The sequence below is a fragment of the Gymnodraco acuticeps genome, unplaced genomic scaffold, assembly GCF_902827175.1.
Source record: "Gymnodraco acuticeps unplaced genomic scaffold, fGymAcu1.1, whole genome shotgun sequence".
Lineage (NCBI taxonomy): Eukaryota > Metazoa > Chordata > Actinopteri > Perciformes > Bathydraconidae > Gymnodraco > Gymnodraco acuticeps.
The window spans coordinates 30,235-49,200 of NW_022989785.1; the positions used below are offsets into that span (position 1 = coordinate 30,235).

Here is an 18,966-nt window from a genome sequence, read left to right on the forward strand (position 1 = left end):
GAATGTAGAAATAAACTTCTGGGTTCCAGGATTGAACTTTTAGAGCATTGTCATTATATCCTCGTGTCTTTTATTTTTGAAATATGTTGTTTAACTTCCGGTCCACCGGACTGCTTTTCTTCATTCTTCAAAACGGAAAAACCAAAATCTGACCGTTTTTTTCAGACAACATAAACGGAAAAATGGCTTTGGTTGCCCGTTTTTTCGTTTTAAATCAAAAACGAAAAAGGGCTGGTATTTTCGTTTTGGCTTTTGGTTTAAACGAAAAATCAAACTGACAAAACGTACACGGACCGAACATGCTTAGACTAGTAAAGATGTTTGCCTTAACTAGTTGACTTTTTTAGTGTGTGTTAAACTAGTAGACCGGTAAAGTCAAAACACTCTCCTATTAGTTAACTAGCGAGCAGTTTGGCTTACGGTACAACTAGTGGTAGAAACTGCGGTCTGATATCAAGGATTTGGAATAAATACTCAAGAGGCTGCAGACTCGTTCTTGTTGTGTTTGGTGTAGTCGGGCTTGGACAGCCATGATCCTCGGCAGTGTAGAAGTAGAGTAAAGATGTCCAGCACAACTTTACCCCTGAGGTGAAGAAGGAATATGTGTGAAGAAAAAACTCATCACCTGTGTACAGATCAACTTAACAGACATGGCTTGTGGCCTTCACTCATTGGCTCCGTGTAGACATTGAAGGTTTGACCGCACTGCCAGCACCCCTGACCTACCTGAGAATAATTTTTGTTTCACTTCCTAAGCACCACCTTCAGGAGAAAGAGAAGCACTACCTGTGGTGGGGGGCACGCTGTGCTCCTGCAGTGCAGATGGGACACTGGTGTTCTCACCAGTGGCGTCGCCTGGCATGGGCATTCGGGGATTTATCCCCGAATGTTTTTTCTGTAGCCCCGGACAATTCTCCCTCAATAATATAATACATTAACCGTGCTTTACGTGAACCTCATCAAGACACTAGAGAGGACGGCAGGACTGTAATTTCCCGTGTTCAGTGAATGCAACAGAGGCAAGACACCAGACCAATCAGAGTCACATGGAAATAAACGTGTGTGTGTGTGAGAGAGAGAGAGCGAGAGAGCGAGAGAGCGAGCGAGCGAGCGAGCGAGAGAGAGAGAGAGAGAGGTGCCAGCAGGGACCGTGTTGTTAGCATCTGGTTAGCTAGCTGCACTAACGGACATAAGGAGCTATATATTTATTAAAAAAATAAGAGAATAAAGGAAAAACAGTTATGAAGTAGCCTACTATATGGCAGTAAAACTTGAATAGAGTTTAAAAGGGGAGTGATTTGTAAAATATCCATAGAGAAAAAGAAAATCTGTTTACAGTTCTTTTTCATTTGGGTGTTGAGAGATGTATCCATAGATCTCTTCATGTTGCTCTCAAAGTGCACCAGATTGATGCTTTTAACTTCAATATTTAAAAAAAAATCTTCCCGGGGGAGCATCCTCCCGGACCCCCCTAGAGGAGGTGAGGTGCCTCCTAGAGGAGGTGAGGTCCGCCCCCCACTCATAAAAAATAGCACGTTACCCCTGCCTATATGACGTGAGCTGATTATCGAGCCTTCGTTGTAACAGTCGCGGGTGTACTGTGTGTGCGTGTGGGGAGTGTTGCAGTAGAAAATTCCACTGTAGCGCCGCGGCCACTGTGGGCTAAGCCCTGAATGTTTTCAGGTCCAGGCGACGCCCCTGGTTCTCAGTCTTATTTTCTTTCTGAATAGAATATAAAAGTGCTTGAACTACACTTAGCACAGGAAACGTTTTCATGCTGACCCCCTGCTTGGTGCAGTAATAACACATTTCTGTAGTCCGAGCCTGAAGTTAGCATCCCCCTGGTTCCCTCCACAAAAAGCCAATGGGATTTTTCCACTGGATTTTAGAATGTTGCAGAAAATAAGATATTTTATGTTTATAACTCTTAACAAGTTTTTTTCAACTGGATAACCCACACAATAACCTTTTTTAATAATAGTTGAAGCACAAATGCACAAGTTAACGTTAGGCTATAAACAATCTACAACACGGTCACATGTCTTCATGTCGCTTAGTTAAAGGCGTCTAATTAAGTTTGTAGTCATATTTAGCGACCGGCATTTAAGAGTGTTTCTGCCATTCACCAGTGGGATGGGACGAAACTTAAAAATCCCTTAAAGGACACCTATCATGCTATATTTGAACTATATATTGTAGGGCCATACCTATATAAAGTATATAAATATAGTTTTCTTTTCAAAATACCAAAAAGATCCTGCATTTTAGCCATGCCTCATTTCGCTCTATTTGCTCTTTCCAGTGCTGTTTTTGTAGGGGGCTGATTCTGTGAGCTGCAGGTGACCACGCCCCCCTGCAGGAGAGGGGAGCGTGCTCTGAGATTAGCTGCTAGGCTGCAGCGGGGAGAAGAGGGGGAGAAAAAGAGATCTCCGCCCTCCGTGTTTTATTCTTATAGAAGTAAGAAGAGAAGTAATGGGGCAGAAACCCTCCTTTTTACGCAGCGGTCCAGACATAGACATCAAACGGCGACACATATTCAGTTGGCAGTTACTTTGGCATTGGGGCAGGGATATCTAGATACTTTCCAAGGTTTGACATAATGAATGGTGCTACTTTTAAAGCAAGCAACGATGTTTTCAAATCTGTAATCAAAAAGCTCCTCAAAAACACTATCGAAGCAGTTCCTGCCGTTGCTACGTTAGTTCAAACACAGTTCAAACAGTAAAAACGGACTATTTTTCTTAGCGGACGCATGTCAATTTAAATCAATACATACAACTATTTTCTAAATCAATAAAAACATTTTCGAAATCCATAAAAGCATTTCAATTAATATTGGGAGTCATGTCGTTACTTTGTTGAGAATGTGGCCATGTAATAAGCGGGATAATGTGCACACTGCATAATGTGCCTTCATGCCGATCTAGATCCCTCCGCTTCGCGTCGGGCTCCTGATCAGCCTGTCGGTGTTCTTTTCCCCATAATGACCGCGCCGCTGCACATTATTCCTTACATATGATTATATAGAGTCATTATTCATTTGTTTTAAAGCAGGAGGTGCAAACGCTTGCCTCGGGGAGGGAGAAAAAGAGCCACAGCGGAGAATAAACAGAAGGGCAACCATGGCAACCATGCAAGGGAAGTCTTCTTCGCTGCTTTTGTGGCAGACTACAGCGCCACTTACAGGCCTGGCATATGTACTACAGCGTCTCCAGCGCTTTCGAGCGGCAATGGCCGGCCGTGGCCCAACCCCACATTCCCCTGATAGGTGGAGAATTGACCAATAGCCGTAGCGCTACTTTACTGACGTCAGTAAAGTGTTCAAATCTGGATCAGTCTGTATCAGATCCGTTGCAGCCCCTTTTTTAGAGATTTGGGTATGGAGGAAAATAGAGAGGGTTGTGTTTTCTGACACTTGGCGAGTTCCCTGACACACCGGGGACACATATTCATGTATAAAAGACATGATAGGTCCCCTTTAAGCGAGCGAACAGGAAGTGCTTAAATCCTGACGACTAATTCCTGCTCTACTCAGTAACCAGTGGATCTTTATCTATTGCGGATTTTTGCTTATTACTGCATTATCTATGTCTTATTATTATATATAGTTTGTTTGAGCAACCTGAGTGCAGGCACTGTGTCTGGATCAGAGGTCAATTACTGGCTGTTGAGTACACACACTCTGCTCCACACTGTTCCGTGATAGTAGTGCTAAGCTGCCACATGCTACACAACAAAGTAAAGCACTACAACACTTGATTCCAGAATGGTTTCGGAACATCTCCACCACATTTAATTTGCTCTCTTTTTTTATATCTTTTGTTGTTTTTTGTGAAAGAAAAAAATAAAATAAAGATAACAAAAAGGTTAATCCTACAAAGAGAAATTTTTTCTCAGCTTTCTTAAAACTTGCTAACTTGTAAATTCCAAAGTCCGATAGTTGTGACACTGGAAGCGGTGCGTACACGTGTCAGTCCTTCTCTGCGTGACTGATGATGGGGGTGATATGTTGGAGGTTGTACATAGTGAGCCGGAGGGAGGCGGGGGGACTGGCCCCCCCACCACACATTGAAGTCTCTTTGCGACAGTCTCAGGAGATTCCGAGGAGAAGCAGGATATAAACTAGGACGCCGCGCACCCAGCACAGCTATTCTCATTCCGCCTGGGTCCTTTTGCCCCCTTTACAATCCTTCTGCTGGAGCATCGGGCTCTGGGGGGGCGATGGAAGCAGCAGGTGCACACAAACCTTCAGAAGACTCTCATTGGTCACCTTCCGTGTATAACTCCTCTCTCGTTCCCACAACTTATACTGTGTGTACAACTTAACAAAATGTTTTTTCAGGAGATGTTGGAGGGATCAGGCTCGGGGGGGTGATGGAGGTTTAGTGAACACTTGTGACCATCCTGAAGCTCTAAATCCACCCCAGTGACTACATTAAAACCTTTAGCAGCGTTTCAGGAAATATGCTGCCTTAATATTTCAATTTCTTCGACAGATATCCGTCTAAAATACGTCTTCCAAACCCTCTATTTCCTGATTTGGCTTATCGAGAAGATAAAAAGTGTCTCCTGGCTGTTAGTTCACTTTGGACGGTGCTCAAACCAGCCGTTGCACTATGACTGCTCACTAGTCTTACATTTAAAAATAGAATTAGGGTAGGTGTGTTTTTGATTTAAGGGAGTTTCTTCCTACTTCTAGTCTAAGATAACGCTAGGCTAACCACATCCCAGGTATGGGTAGGATGGTATTTAAAGCTGCACTAATCCATATTTTTGTATTTTAACAATAGTGATAGCAGTGTATTTCTCTGCTAAAGGTGTGCCATTCTTCCTAATCCTGATGTCCATCAACACTGCTGCTTTTAAGTAAAACTACACATATAAAGGTGTCCAAGTCACAAAGAAAGCATATTTCCCATACTCCTTAGGGTGCCTTCACATATAGATGGCTTCAGTTTTTTTGATACATCTGCCTAAAACCAAAACTATCTGCATATGCAGAGCAAATATGTGTTGCATGAGTCTCCGTAGAAAAGACCGGATGAGATATGAAACGTCCAAAGAGTGTTAAGAGGATAATAGTGTCCTGTACACATGAAAGCCTCAGCTGCTAACAGGCAGCCGGAAAGGAAACACTTTGGGGTTCATTATGACACATAAAAAAAAACCGAGAAGGGGGGGCTGAGAAACACGTAGAGGGAGGAGCTGTGCATCTCAGCAAATCAAGTCCCAGTGGATCCACGAGGGGGGGAGGAGGGTCTCAGTGTGGACGGATACGCTGATATGGGGATGGACTGAACACAGAAGAGTGAGCAGGACGACACTGGGAGGGGGGGGGTGCAGTGCCAGCACAGCACTGCTTTTGGCTGCATCAGTCTCCACCGGGGGAGGTCGGGGGTCTCTTGTCATGCGGGGGAGGGGGGGTCGAAGAGGTCTTGGTGAGTTCTTAACTGCCATAATGCATGGTGTTGCTGGGGATGACCATGGGGGAGGCCATGGAAATGGCGGCGCCCCCCAAGGTGAACTGGTTGGTGACAGGGTAGTACGAACCGCTGCTGCTGGGACCGGATTGGCCTGTGGTGGCTCCTGGGGGGGGGGGGGGGGGGGGGGGGGGGCAAAGAAAGCATTTAATTAAACGTGCCCTCTTGTAAAGGGTCTCCTTTTTTATATAACTCCCCACCATTTGCAAAAACAGCTTCTTTGCACAATTGTTATGTATATATCATCTGATGCCAATATGCATCTGTAGTATTTATATATATTCCTGTAGCTTAGTGAGATTGTACAGTACTCAATTTATTCAGTATTTTCATTATATTGTGTATTATTTAGATCTCTCTCGTGATACATGTCCTTTCTATTGTGAATTTGTATATACGTTAATATACATTGTTAATTTTTTTTAATATATACATACCTTTAATATATCTGTAACCTATTTTATCTTTTAAATATTTTTAACTCAAGTAATGCTTGAAAACACTGCTGCTGGGACAAAATAGTTTCCCAATTTAGGATAAATAAAGTGTCTATCGATTTATCTATGTATTGCAAACAAGAATGAAGGGTTTTTGAGAAAGTGACGAGGGAGACGTACCCTGAACAATACCTGTGCTCATGATGGAGCCCATCCTGGAGTGGGTGTGGTTTACAATGCCGGTGTTCACTGTGACCAATCGGAGAGGAAAGCAGACATTAATGATGTGTGCAGGATCAAAACAGACATTTATGCATGTAGCTTCCTGTTCTGAGCGAAAGGCGCAAAGATGGCATGTCCTTGTTTCCATTAACAAAAAGCTTTTTGAGAGATTTTTCCCATTGGTTTTTGGTTCACAGGTTTATGATACTTTAGTGCTAAGTTTAGGAGGACATACATTGTCCGCACATAAATATAACACCACTTTTGTAATGGTTGAAGCTTACAATATTCAGAATTAAAAAGCTCACATTAGGCTATAAACCAACTACATGTTGGTCGCATAACTTCACGTTACCACCGCTAAGCTAAAGGCGGCTAATGTTGGCCCCAATTAATTTTGTAGTCCTATTCAGTCACTGGTTTGCAACCACCTTTTTTAAGACAAGTAAAGCTTCAAAAATTCACCAGTGGAGTATTCATAAACATTTTGTGTCATAAAACAACAAGTGAACATCTCTTCAGCTAGTATAAAACACATATCTTATTTCAGGCATCTAACTAAAAATATGTTCAAAATGACAGACTTAAAGACGGGGGAGCCCAAATATGCTAAATGCTAACGTATTTCTTATAACTGTCAGAAAACATGTTAAAAACACTTTCACATGCTAGTTTGCCCCCTGCTAACACTTAACAGCCGAGACATTAGACAATGCTTAGGTCCTAGTGTGGTAAAGTTTTAATTTCAGTTGGAACCGAAGCTCTGAAAGCAGTTAAAGTGAAGGTGTTACATTGAGTGGGAAGTCCTAAAAGAAAACAGTGCTAGATTAAAAGCATAAACTAAAGATGGGGTAAGCTGTAATGATATGGCAGTAAAAGTTAAAAGGAAGTTTGTGATTTGAAGTATATGTAATAAAAAGACATGCATAAGGTATACAATATAGACATCAAATTAAGACACCATCCTCCACAAAGGCTTTGTGATTAGTAACACACCGCATTTTTCACATTCAATAATCCCTCTAAACAACATCTCCCAACATGTGAGCACAGTGAGAATATGATGAGACCCTCCCCGTGTGAACAGTGCTCACTGGAGACGCGTGTTCCGCACCGCTGTAAGTACCATTAGATGTAGAGAAGTCAGGAGGAGTGCGGTTCGTACCCAGGGGGATGAGGTTGTTGTGAGACACTGATGGGCCGCTGCCAATGACTGTGCTGAGGTCATAAGCTGCAGGCATCCCTGGAGGAGACACAGACACACCCATCAACACTTCATACAGACACATCCTGACAGACAGCGGTATAACTCGGCCACATGGGAAGCTACGAGGAGGGGGGATTCAGGGCAAACATCACGCAAAACATGATAGCTGTTGCATAATAGGTGGATTTCAGTGGCGAACCGTCAGGGCCTTCAAGGTATTCAGAGAATACCCTGGAACACTCAGATAAAACAAACAAAACATCGATTTAATTATATAAATAAAATGAATAAATGAGAATCGTATCTGTGTTGATCTGCAATATTACAGTGTTACGTTGATTTGTTTGTCCTTCTCGGACCATGCACTACGCATTTCAGTGGTTTTGTGTTAGAAAAGAAAGCAACCAATCAGATCTTGTTCTGGGTCTCTGGGTAGAATATCCTTCAACCAAGGTATTCTACATCCTTGATAGAATGCCCTGGCCGTTGCACTGAATGAGAGCGTACGTTTGGACTGACAGTTTCATCAACCAATCATATATTGATTTGTAGCCAATGGGCGTATTCTTCAGAGTTCCCCTCGGTTCCAGGGTACTCCAGAAGGCTCGCTAGTTAACTGGCTCGAGACAGAGGATCTAGAATGCGACGAAGCAATTCATGCCGTTCTATTGTTTTTAACGTTGAAATGAAAAGTGCAACAGGTGAAGATGAAGTTGTTGCGGAATTGTTGTGAGTACCCTTTTCAAGACGACAATTCAGTGAAAAGACGGACATTATAATGCCGCGGGGGGGGTGGGGCGGGGGGTGTGTGTCTACAGAAGGTCCAGTTGTGATAGACACGGTTCGCCACTGGTGGATTTATTATGATATTGGAGCAGGGGGGGGCCAACTCAAACTGCATGGCAGGCCACAGTAGCATTAGAATCAGAATTGTTTTAAGTCCCACAGCAAACACACAAAGTTACAGTGCTACAGCTAAAGTGGCATAGCCGGTAAGAAAGGCATGCAATAATAAAAAAAAAAATTAAAAACACATTAGTAATACAATAAAAAGACAAATAAGTACACAACTGTGGCTTAACAATGAGTAGCCGCAATTTAAAAACATGAAGTGACATATAACATATTCAAGTATTAAGACCCTATAAAAATGAAATGTCGAGACTCTTGTAAAAATGTATGCTTTTACATAAAAGTGACTATAGCACAGTACAATTCCAAGTTCAATGATGGTTACCCTCAAAGGGCTGGTGGTAACTTCAAGACTATAAGAAATATATCTACTCTTTATAAAATTACATATTTGCTTTACAGTGTAGACGATTTTTTGTTAAAGTAATCATTTAAAAAGTGCTGTGTAGCAGCACACTGCCTGGAGTGCTGCTGCTAGAAAATGCCTGAAAATCTTCAGTAGTCACAAAACGAGATGCATCGTGGGACATGTAGTTTATGGACACTGTACTTATGTAAAGCGGCATATAATTGATGGGTACATTTTGTTTTTGCAAACTCTCGCAGGCCACATAAAAGGAGGTTTGATATTCCTGCAATCCAGAGACTGTGTCAACTTTTTGCTAAACTATCGTTGGACTGTGGGATTTAATTCAAGATTATAAAATAGGCACGTCTGGTCCTTTAAAACGATTGGCCGAGACACTATCTGTAGACATACAGCTGTGACCACACTACAACAGTATCACTGCACCCTTTACTCACAGAAGTTGTTCAAAGACATGGACAGGATAAAGACAGATGAATAAAGGTCTATGGACAAGATCTTGTGCTACACTCTCCGGTCCAGCAGGTGGCAGTATGTTATCTCGTTAATAATGGTTGCAACTGGCAATAATAAAAAAGAAGAAAATAAAGAAGAATGGAGACAAACGCTGAAATAATAGAGAGCTGATGGGGATTTTTTGGCTTGAGCAGCACTGTGCTGGCGCTTCATTGGATAACAAAGGTTCAAATCCAACATCTTTTATCTTCATACAGGCATACAAACGGCACCTGACATTAAAGTTATGGGTGAGCTAACATGAGATTTTAAATAACTCCATGTTTGTATTAGTAGCCTGCCTATTATTACCACTTTTGTGTAGTTATAGTGAGTTTGTGTACTTTTCTGTAGTTATAGCGAGTCAGTGTTTCCATAAGAAAAAACAAATAATTTACAGAACAAATGGGAAATGTCCATCAAATATAATCTGTATTTATTATTGAGCTTGAAAAAAATGGAGTGCTTTGTAAAAAATGACATACTACAGGCATGTACATTTATATTTTATTCAAATTGTGAAATGAAAGCTTGCATGACTGCAGAGCTCTGTCTCTACCGCAGTGCATCAATAACGTGCACGGTTATGGCTCGTTTTGAAGTTTATACAACCATTGTCAATAAACTATCTCCAGCCAGAATCAGCAAAACAGGAGAGTCAGTAAACGTCCGCTCACAGGGGCGCATTAAAGCTAGTGCTTTAACAGGACATATATTGTCCTCACATACATATAACACCACTTTTATGTAGTTGAAGCAATATTACAATCTCCAGAATAACTAGCTAAAGTTAGGCTATAAACAAACTACATGATGGTCGCATAATTTCACATCAACACTGCTAAGCTAAAGGCAGCTAATGTTAAGTGCGATGATGTTCAGTTCTATTCAGTCACTTGTTTGCAACTGCCTTGACAAAAGACATTCACCAGTGGTATATTTATCAACATCTTTTATGTCGTAGGATAAATGTGAAAATCTCTTCAGCTTGTATAAAGCACAGGTCCTATTTCAGGCTTCTAACCAAAAACATATGAAAAAACGTTAACTTTGAGACGAAGGAACCCCGAAGTGATAGATCTTGTATAACTGAGTGACCATTTAGCAGACAACAGCTAATAGTACAGCCAATTAGATATACATAAACTTCTTCACCAAACTAATTGGATTATTTATATCATTATAATATTAACTTCCTGATGTTAAATCGTCCTTCATCTGTCTTGTGGGATGTGTGTTCTTTAGAGAACATTAGAAAAGTAAAATGATGCGCCAGGTCGCGCTGAAAAATAAGTGTGTGTGCGGTGGATTTGAGCGCGCAAAAGGCGGCATTGGTACGGCCACTTATGCAAACTGTAAATATTATTTATGCTCGGAATATTAAGTCCTGAAGGCATCAATTATTATTTCCCCACCCAATTTAGATTTAGCCACGCCCACTGCTGCATTATGAAAGCATCAACTCAGTCAGCCTTGGATTTTCATCCCACGAAATATGAATTTGTCTTCTAGTCGCTTCATAGAGCATCTTTTACAAAGAAAATTGATCAAAAATAGCGCTTTAAAAAAATATATATATGACTGACGATGACAGTTATGCAGAGCTGAATAAATGTTAGTTCATCTTTTAATATTAATTCACCCTGGATTTAAGAAGAATAAACAAGCAAACAATCTGTAGCCTATTGCCTTGTTTGTCACATTTTTTACATTAGTCCAGTATTTGAGTATATGTAATTTGTTACTTTCCAACACGGTCAGAGAATATTAAATATTCCTCTTGACACTAAATTGATTAAATGTAGCGGCCCATATCAGTTTTTATTCACAATCTAGAGCAGACGTGATAATACTTCAGTGTTGTTAACATGGGCACAGCATGTTCTCGGTATACGTCCATAAGCAATCACGCTGAGCTACGTCGATGCTGAAGTGGGCGTGGTTAAATCGAAATTGGGTTGGAAACATGATAGACGCGTCCTGGAGTGTTCTCACAGTGATGGCATCTCGTTGTGCGCTTTTGAAATCAATGAGAGCGGCTGAAAGCGTATTACTATTAAAATATGATCCACTTATAGTCTGGTTGCCAACATAGTGAACATGGAAATGTTGACTACCCCAAATGTTACTGTTAGAAATTATAGTACGGGTCCCCAGAACATAGAAACTGCCGGATGCTAACATGCCTATGTTGGGCAATTTGCACACTAAGCATTAGTTGCGTTTATTCAAATGAAAGGCTATAATGCCAATGTAAACAATAGTAAAACAAAGACTTGGCCGATTTGGAAAATGTTGAGGTGGTTTTGGGGGTTATTTCTGACATTTTCAGGATCAACAATTGCCGTTTTAAATAGAAAGTGGCCATATTTGTACTCCCGGCTGGGCTGATATTTACTACCATGCAAGCATTGGAAATAGAGCACAAAATGAAATTATTACCTCTACTGTGGACAATTATCTTTCAAATAAATAAGCAATTTGTTCAATCCAAATGATCCAGAGCCTCCTAAACCTTCAAAATGGACCCAAAATGTATTAAAATCAGAGGGTACAAATATGGCCACTTTCTTGGCCAGAAATAGACAAAGAATTCTCAATAAGCCGCCAAAACCACTCCAAAACTGTCCAAATCAGCCAAGCCATTTTTGAATTCAATATTTCCAGGTTCACTACAGGAATATGAGCTGGCAACTAGACTATTCTCCACGATAAGCGTGAAGTGGTGAAGCTGTGCCCCCTGTGAACACATGGACTTCCAGCAGTGTCTGTGTGTGTTCACCTGATACAGCCATGCCCTGCCCCATGCTGTAGGCCCCCGTGTTCCACATGTTCTCAGACGGGGAGGTGTAGTGTGAGCCGGGAGGGGGGTTGGGGGTAGTGCCTGTGTACCTGCAGATACATACACACACGTTTAACATGGGCGAGACGGACAGCGCTCCCCTCTCACATGATTCATGGAGCTGAGATCCAGGAGTGTTTCTGAGCTCAGGAGACCCCCTCACCTGAAAAAGGGATTCTTCAAGTCCAGGAGGTTGCTGGACTTTGATCCCGTCTGGTCCACCTGGGCAACAATACTGATGTCGTAGCTTTGTCTGTGGAGAGGGATCCAATCACATTAAGTTAGCATATTAGTATAATACCATTGTTATTTCAATGCATGACAACAAAAAACCTCCAGAGAAACATGGATCCATCATCCATTCGAGCTGCGGTCCAATAGTCAAAATATATATTATAATATATATATTATTATAAATATTTTCCTAACCAATTTTACCAATGTATCGGAGAATCCATGATTACTTAGAAATGACAAAATTACAACTGGAAAAGAGGAGGGGGGTGCTGTGTACATCAGTGAGGCCTGGAGCTCAAACTTCAATGTTAATGGATACAAATTGAAGAAGAAGCTTAGAACATCCTTAAACTCATCGTTAGAGCCATTTTACTTTAACAAGATTAGTATGGTTGGAATATTGTTTAAATGCTTTAGATCAGGGGTGGGGAATCTCCGGCCCCCGGTCCGTATACGGTCCGCGAGACCATTTGATTTATAAACACATGCAAAAAATAAATAATTTAAAAAATCTAGACCGCAAAAGAATTAAACAAGCGAGTGTCTGTTTTTCCTGGATTCCGTGAACACAACACGAGCCTAACGTGTCATCGCGTGGTATATGTCTCGTCTGGCAGGGGTGTAGTGCTGACGGAGCGCTCCGGCACTTCACAAATTGCAGTACCCATAAGGAGCTGTACACATGCAGTTTTTGCGTGGCTGTGTCTTTAGTTGTAAGCCCAGTGGTGATCTGTTCATCTGTCATACTGATCATACAGTCAATAACGCCATCGAAAATAATATGATACAGCACAACTACTTCTGGGTCTTTGTGTGTCATTCAAGCTCGGCTGTGTGTGTGTGTGTGTGTGTGTGTGTGTGTGTGTGTGTGTGTGTGTGTGTGTGTGTGTGTGTCACGAGCGTATTGTGTTTGAAGTTGTTATTAGCATCTGATTAGATGCCAACGAATATAAGGAGCTTTTTCTACAACCAGGTGGAAGAGAGCTCTCTCCTGACAGCCTGACGGCCCGTACACACAGCAGCTTTTGGCGATTTGTCCACCGCTTCCAGCGCGTCTCCGCCCATTGACTTTGAATGGGGATGACGTCACTTTCCCTCGCTTGTCGACGAACTGCATTGTGGGGGGGCGAGGCGAAGATTTCCAGGATTTCCAGGATGTTCAGGATTCCAAAGTTGAACAATGTTCAACTTTTGAGGCTGAGCTGGAAGCGACAGCCAATCAGATCCGTTTATGCAAATCTGACAGTTCAAGCACTAGCCAATCAAACCGCGTGCAAGCTGGGAGAACCAGACCCGCAGTTCATTTCTATATTCCACAAAAATGGAGGAGAACTTAGTTATTGCGGTAGCAAATCACCCGGTTCTTTATGACCAGTCCCTATTTACTTACCGGGATACAAACCGGAGGAACCAGGCATGGAGGGAGGTGGCCGAGGCAGTGGGTGAAACTGGTAGGTTTTCGCTTGTTTGGGGATTTTATATCCAGTTTACTTCGTTGCTAGTTAACTTCGTTGCTAGCAAGCATAGACAGTATCATTAGCCAGCATGGAATGTAGCATAAAATAGCACCATAGACATTAATCTCATAAATGTTTAAAGAAATAGTGGAGAAGAACCGGGGTTTTTTGCTTTGTATGTCGGGGGCGGGAGATTCATGTGATTGGTTGTTGGTCGCGAAATCCCCAAGCTTTCAGACACGCCCAGCTCCAAGATTTTCAAGATTTTTGAAAAGCTGCTGTGTGGACGTACCGTGAGAGGCTCAAATAACCTCAGCTCAGTGAGATCATTAGTTATAAAAAAATAAGAGAATAAAGTAAACTGGTATAAAATACTATATGACAGTAAAAAAAAAGTTGTTATTAATAAACAAGAACACAGTTTGAGAGGGGAGTGATTTGTAAAATATCCATAAAGAAAAAGAAAATCTGTTTACAGTTGTGTTTCATCTGGGTGTTGAGAGATGTATCCATAGATCTCCTAATGTTGCTCTCAAAGTGCACCAGATTGATGCTTTTAACGTCAATATTTATAACAAATCTTCCCGGGGGAGCATGCCCCCCGGACCCCCCTAGAGCAGCGGTTCTCAAACTGTGGTCCGGGTACTGCAGGTGGCTCGTGGAAAAAAGCTAAATAAAATCCACTTTTTATTGCTCTATCGAAATCAGTCGCATTGCCCCGAAGACACATTTTGAGTTGGATACACTGTTGGAAAGAGGAGATTCCTAGCGTTCTAATGATATCAGGCAGTGGGGTAGTGGTCATCGGACATTTATGATAGAAAATCTCTAATGTCCGAGTGCAAGACGCGAGCCTTGTAACCCCTCCCCCGGCGCGAGCGTGGAAATATGATTGGCGGCGATTGCATTTGAACGGGACGGCGCAAAACGAGAAGCTTCCGGACCCAAGTACTGTAGACGGAATGAACGAGATATTTGCGGTCTACAATGAAAGAGAAGAGACTGTCAAGTTTGGCTGTACTCAGCATTGAATCAAAACGCACTAAAGCTGTTGATCTTAATCAGTTTGTGAGGCGTTTGGCTGAACAGAATGGTAATCGCCGCATCATAACAGTGATTGACAGCTGATAGGAATAATATGATTGTTAATATTATCATATTCATTCAGATAAACATCGAAGAGACAGTTAATTAATGTACTTATTGCAGCAGTCTGCATAGATTTGGTTCCCCTGGTCTAAGAGTGAAACAAACTCATTCAGTTATTGTTCAGTTAAAATGCATTCAATTATGTCTGCCATCTTATATATTTCTATTTAAGGCTTTACTGATGTGCCACAATAATGTCACCTAATGTTATTGAGTTAAAATATTAATATTTTGGCTTTCCAAGTTAACATTGATAGATATGACGGCGATTAAATCAGCATATACTTCTGCCAGGGGATGCCACCCCTCAAAATCTCCTGCCACCCCATGAATATTTTTCTAGATCCACCCCTGAGTAGGCTATATTTTTCATTAAGTTAATTTCAGGACAACTTTGGGAATTTAGTTTGTTTGTTTTGAGATTTAAATAGATTTTGAAAGTGGAGAGAGAGAGAGAGAGAAGCAGCGCTGTCTGCTTAGTTGCAATACTGTAGCTCAAGCATTTATGCAACTTAGGCCTATAAATTGTTTATGTAACTTATGTGCCAGTGTGTCCATGGTTTTGAGTCTGTGTGTGTTGAGTGCAGCGCCGTCTGCTTTTTGCAGTACAGTAACTAAAGTAGGACTAAGCATACCGGTAGTTTTTTTGTAGACCTGTCTGTCTTTTGTGAGTGCACTTGTGGCATTGTTTGGGATGACCTAATTAAAATACCATCCGCCGTCCTCTTTGAGAAACATACACAACGCAGACAGACACCGGTCACACGTGCGACAAAAGTATCAGATAGGATTCAATTTACTTTTGATTGTCTATAATTAACTAAAAAAAAATATCTGTGTTTTAATACTACGTTTATATATGTACTTATTTTTACGGTTTGCATATGAGGTGGTCCGCGAAAATCCTTGATAATAAATAGTGGTCCGCATAAACAAAAAGTTTGAGAACCCCTGCCCTAGAGGAGGTTAGGTGCCCCCCCCACTTAAATCTTGTCCACATGGATAGGAAACTAAATGCATTTGCACACATCTTGTGTCCATATCTTTCTGTTTGGGTGGTCATGCCACACTGCACGTGCATGCGTGCGCGAGTCATGGTGAGATATCTGGATTAAGAGGTTGATTTTTCTTTGCGCAGCATGAAAGAAAGGCCAAATGAATGGGCTGTGATTTTAGTATTTTTAAGCAGAGGTCAATCATTTGTACGGCCCTCGGAGGATGTTGTAAAAATTGAAATGGCCCTTGAGAGGAAAAAGGTTCCCCACCCCTGCTTTAGATGAAACTAACTTAATTATTTATTTTATGAATTACACTTGGATTTAAAACATGCTAATTTAGATAATACGTTTGGTTTAGGTCTCTCTTTGCTGACAATAAATGTGCGCTGTGAGGCAGGATATGACATGCAGGTCTATATATGGCAGGACAAAAACACCACGACACTCATCAATGCAATGATTCCGATAACTTTGAATGATTTGTTTTGTTAGCTCTTTTTCTATATGTGCCAATGAGTACTTTGAGAGATTATTTACAGGCCATATGGACCAACATGCTAGAGAACATAGCGTTTAGCATTGTACCTCTTGTTGGCCATCAGCACGGCGGTGCCGGACAGCGTGTCTCCGGCCTTGGTGAAGAGGGGGGACTGCAGCAGACAGCGCACCTGGTACCAGTGGGTGAGGGGCTCTGTGGGGGCCGTGGACAGCCAAACCGTCATCCTGCACAGACATGAGGGCAGGTCAGTGGGGGGAATTATTCAACACACATGCAGCATGAGTGGAACTGTGACTTACGATGAGCCCACAAACGCAACGTCAAACCAGAAGGCCAGACCGTGCACCAGGCCAGAGTGCATCATGTGGAACTTAAAGGGAATCTCTATCCTGAGAGCAGAGAGAGGCAGGTTAATGACACACCACACAAACACACACAGTACACATACAGAGTACAGACACACACCTGTAAAGATCCTCTTCTTTGGCCTCCAGGAAGTTGACTGTGTATTTGACTGACTTGGCCATCAGGATACGGATATCAAATGTGTCCTGTGGAGGAAACACAACAACAACAACTCCTGTTTCACACAACTGTGATATTGTGTAAAAACATCTGTGTGTGTGTGTGTGTGTGTGTGTGTGTGTGTGTGTGTGTGTGTGTGTGTGTGTGTGTGTGTGTGTATGTGTTGGATTACGTACCACAATTGGCTGGCGGAAATACTCATCCACTGCTGCCGCCCGCAGGGCAGAGAGGTCTACACCGTGGAAGGAGGGCTGGTACCTGAAAGAGACACATCAGTTCGATCAGTATGGGACCTTTTCATTGGTGCTAACCCTAAGACAATGAAGGCTCGATTATGAAAAAAGCTTCTAAAGCTTCAGCTATTCTGGCTGATTAAACCTCTGCTAAGGTTAAAAGGTGTGTCGGAGCTTTACATGGAAATTATGAGGTGACAAATCTTTATCTACTCATAATAATAGAGTGTTGCAGGAATGAGTGCTAAAAAGTGAGTGACCTTATTTCATGCGACCATGATGCATTTCATTTATAGGGAGTCCTTGAAATGCTAACTTCAAGGTCACCTTGACCTGTACCACTTGATGATGAAGGTGTACTTGTACAAAAAAGGTAACCAGAGATATTCAAAAACAGTGTAAACATGACCACAGTCTAATCAGCCAAATTCACTGAAAACACCAATGCAACGTATGGAACCTTTAGAACATTGACTGTCTTTAGGAGTTTAGGGTCAAATAAACTGCAGTGATCATTTGAAGCATCTTGACACTGTGCTCGACCATTAACTTAAAACACAAAAGACACTGATTTCAACTAAAACTGACGATTGTCCCTTAAACTGTGGCCGCCCCTTCCTCACCAGAAGTTGGCCTTGGTGAACTGCTCCATGTAGAGCTGCTCATCTGTGAAGGGGGCCAGGTGGACGTCACCGATAGTTGGGAACATTTTGCCTGAAACGCACAAACACAGAAAAACAATATTAATATACAGGCGACAATTTACAACAAACGCTGCTGCGCCTTCCACCCTCCATCTTAACATTTAAAGAGGCCCTATTATTATTATTATTATTATTGGGGTTTTACCTTTCCTGTAGTGTAGTTCTATATCGTTTCTCTCTGCCTGAAACGCCTCTACAGTGTTGTCACGTAACACTAGCGCTTCTATTATATTGGCTAGCACTCCAACACATTGTACGTGATAGGCTAAGACAGTGATTCCCAACCTTTTTCACTGAGGCCCCCCTTGGGTAATTGGAAATATTTTCGAGCCGATTTACTTGTCCGAATACATTTTTCACTTGTCCAGAATGGACAAAAATCGGGGCCACTGGAATCTTCTTCTTCGCCATCATATTTTACATTTTCCCACGGTTTTTACGACAGCGCTAACGTAAGTGAGCGGTAAGATTTTACTGCATCACACATAGGGTTGGGTATCGTTTAGATTTTAACGATTCCGGTTCTGCTTTTCGATTCCGGTTATTTTCGGTTCTCGATTCCGGTTCTTTGAGAGGGTAAAAATAAGTCCCATGACAAACTGGGAGAAAAATATATTTATGAAAACATTAAGTCAAATCTGTATTCCTATTTACAAATCACTTCATACTGTTTAATTTCTTACGGTTATTGAATAGAAATATAAAAATAATCTCTGCATTGTTTAGTTAGTTCTAAGTGGTGCAGTTTGAGAATGTACAATTGGCCCAGTCTCCTGATGTTACACTGCAACCTGCCTGTGAGACAGAGTCCAACCACACATGTCCAACACATAGGCCTAATAATAATAATGATACATTATATTTATAGCCTATAGGCCTAGTGCTTTTCTACAACTCAAAGATGCTTGCACGCTTACACATGTCCTGCAATACACATGCTGCAGCTGCCCAGCTGCTCACTGTTTGTAAAAGACAATAAATAATATTTTCATTTCAATAATGTACTTTCTATACCCTGCTTCATAAACAATACTGACATCCCTGTGCTCCTCCGAGTCTGGGGGTCCGGGGATGTGAGGACAGCGCGAGGACACAGACAGGGAGGCTGCTTCACTTCATAAAGGAAATGGCGGTCAACATAGGAGCTAAAACACTTAATAACCTTCATTATGTGTTAGAGAAAGAACATAAGAAAGTTTGAC

General features: G+C 41.7%; 1 protein-coding gene across 4 annotated transcripts in view; it reads right to left on the minus strand.

Moving 5' to 3' along the window:
• Positions 1–3,755: 3,755 nt before the first annotated feature.
• carm1 (coactivator-associated arginine methyltransferase 1) overlaps positions 3,756–18,966 on the minus strand; it is a 37,372-nt gene continuing 22,161 nt past the window's right edge. The window contains exons 7-16 of one of the 4 annotated variants that reach the window (XM_034221459.1): positions 17,684–17,774; positions 17,004–17,085; positions 16,768–16,853; positions 16,602–16,691; positions 16,389–16,526; positions 12,126–12,215; positions 11,903–12,012; positions 7,305–7,382; positions 6,110–6,166; positions 3,756–5,586 (exon numbers count right to left, since the gene is read on the minus strand). In XM_034221459.1, the coding sequence (XP_034077350.1) occupies positions 5,447–5,586; positions 6,110–6,166; positions 7,305–7,382; positions 11,903–12,012; positions 12,126–12,215; positions 16,389–16,526; positions 16,602–16,691; positions 16,768–16,853; positions 17,004–17,085; positions 17,684–17,774 (962 nt within the window). In that variant the 3' untranslated portion in view covers positions 3,756–5,446. Of the gene's footprint in view, positions 5,587–6,097; positions 6,167–7,265; positions 7,383–11,902; positions 12,013–12,125; positions 12,216–16,388; positions 16,527–16,601; positions 16,692–16,767; positions 16,854–17,003; positions 17,086–17,683; positions 17,775–18,966 lie in introns of all 4 variants that reach the window. The other 3 variants (XM_034221450.1, XM_034221447.1, XM_034221444.1) reach the window with 3 other exon arrangements.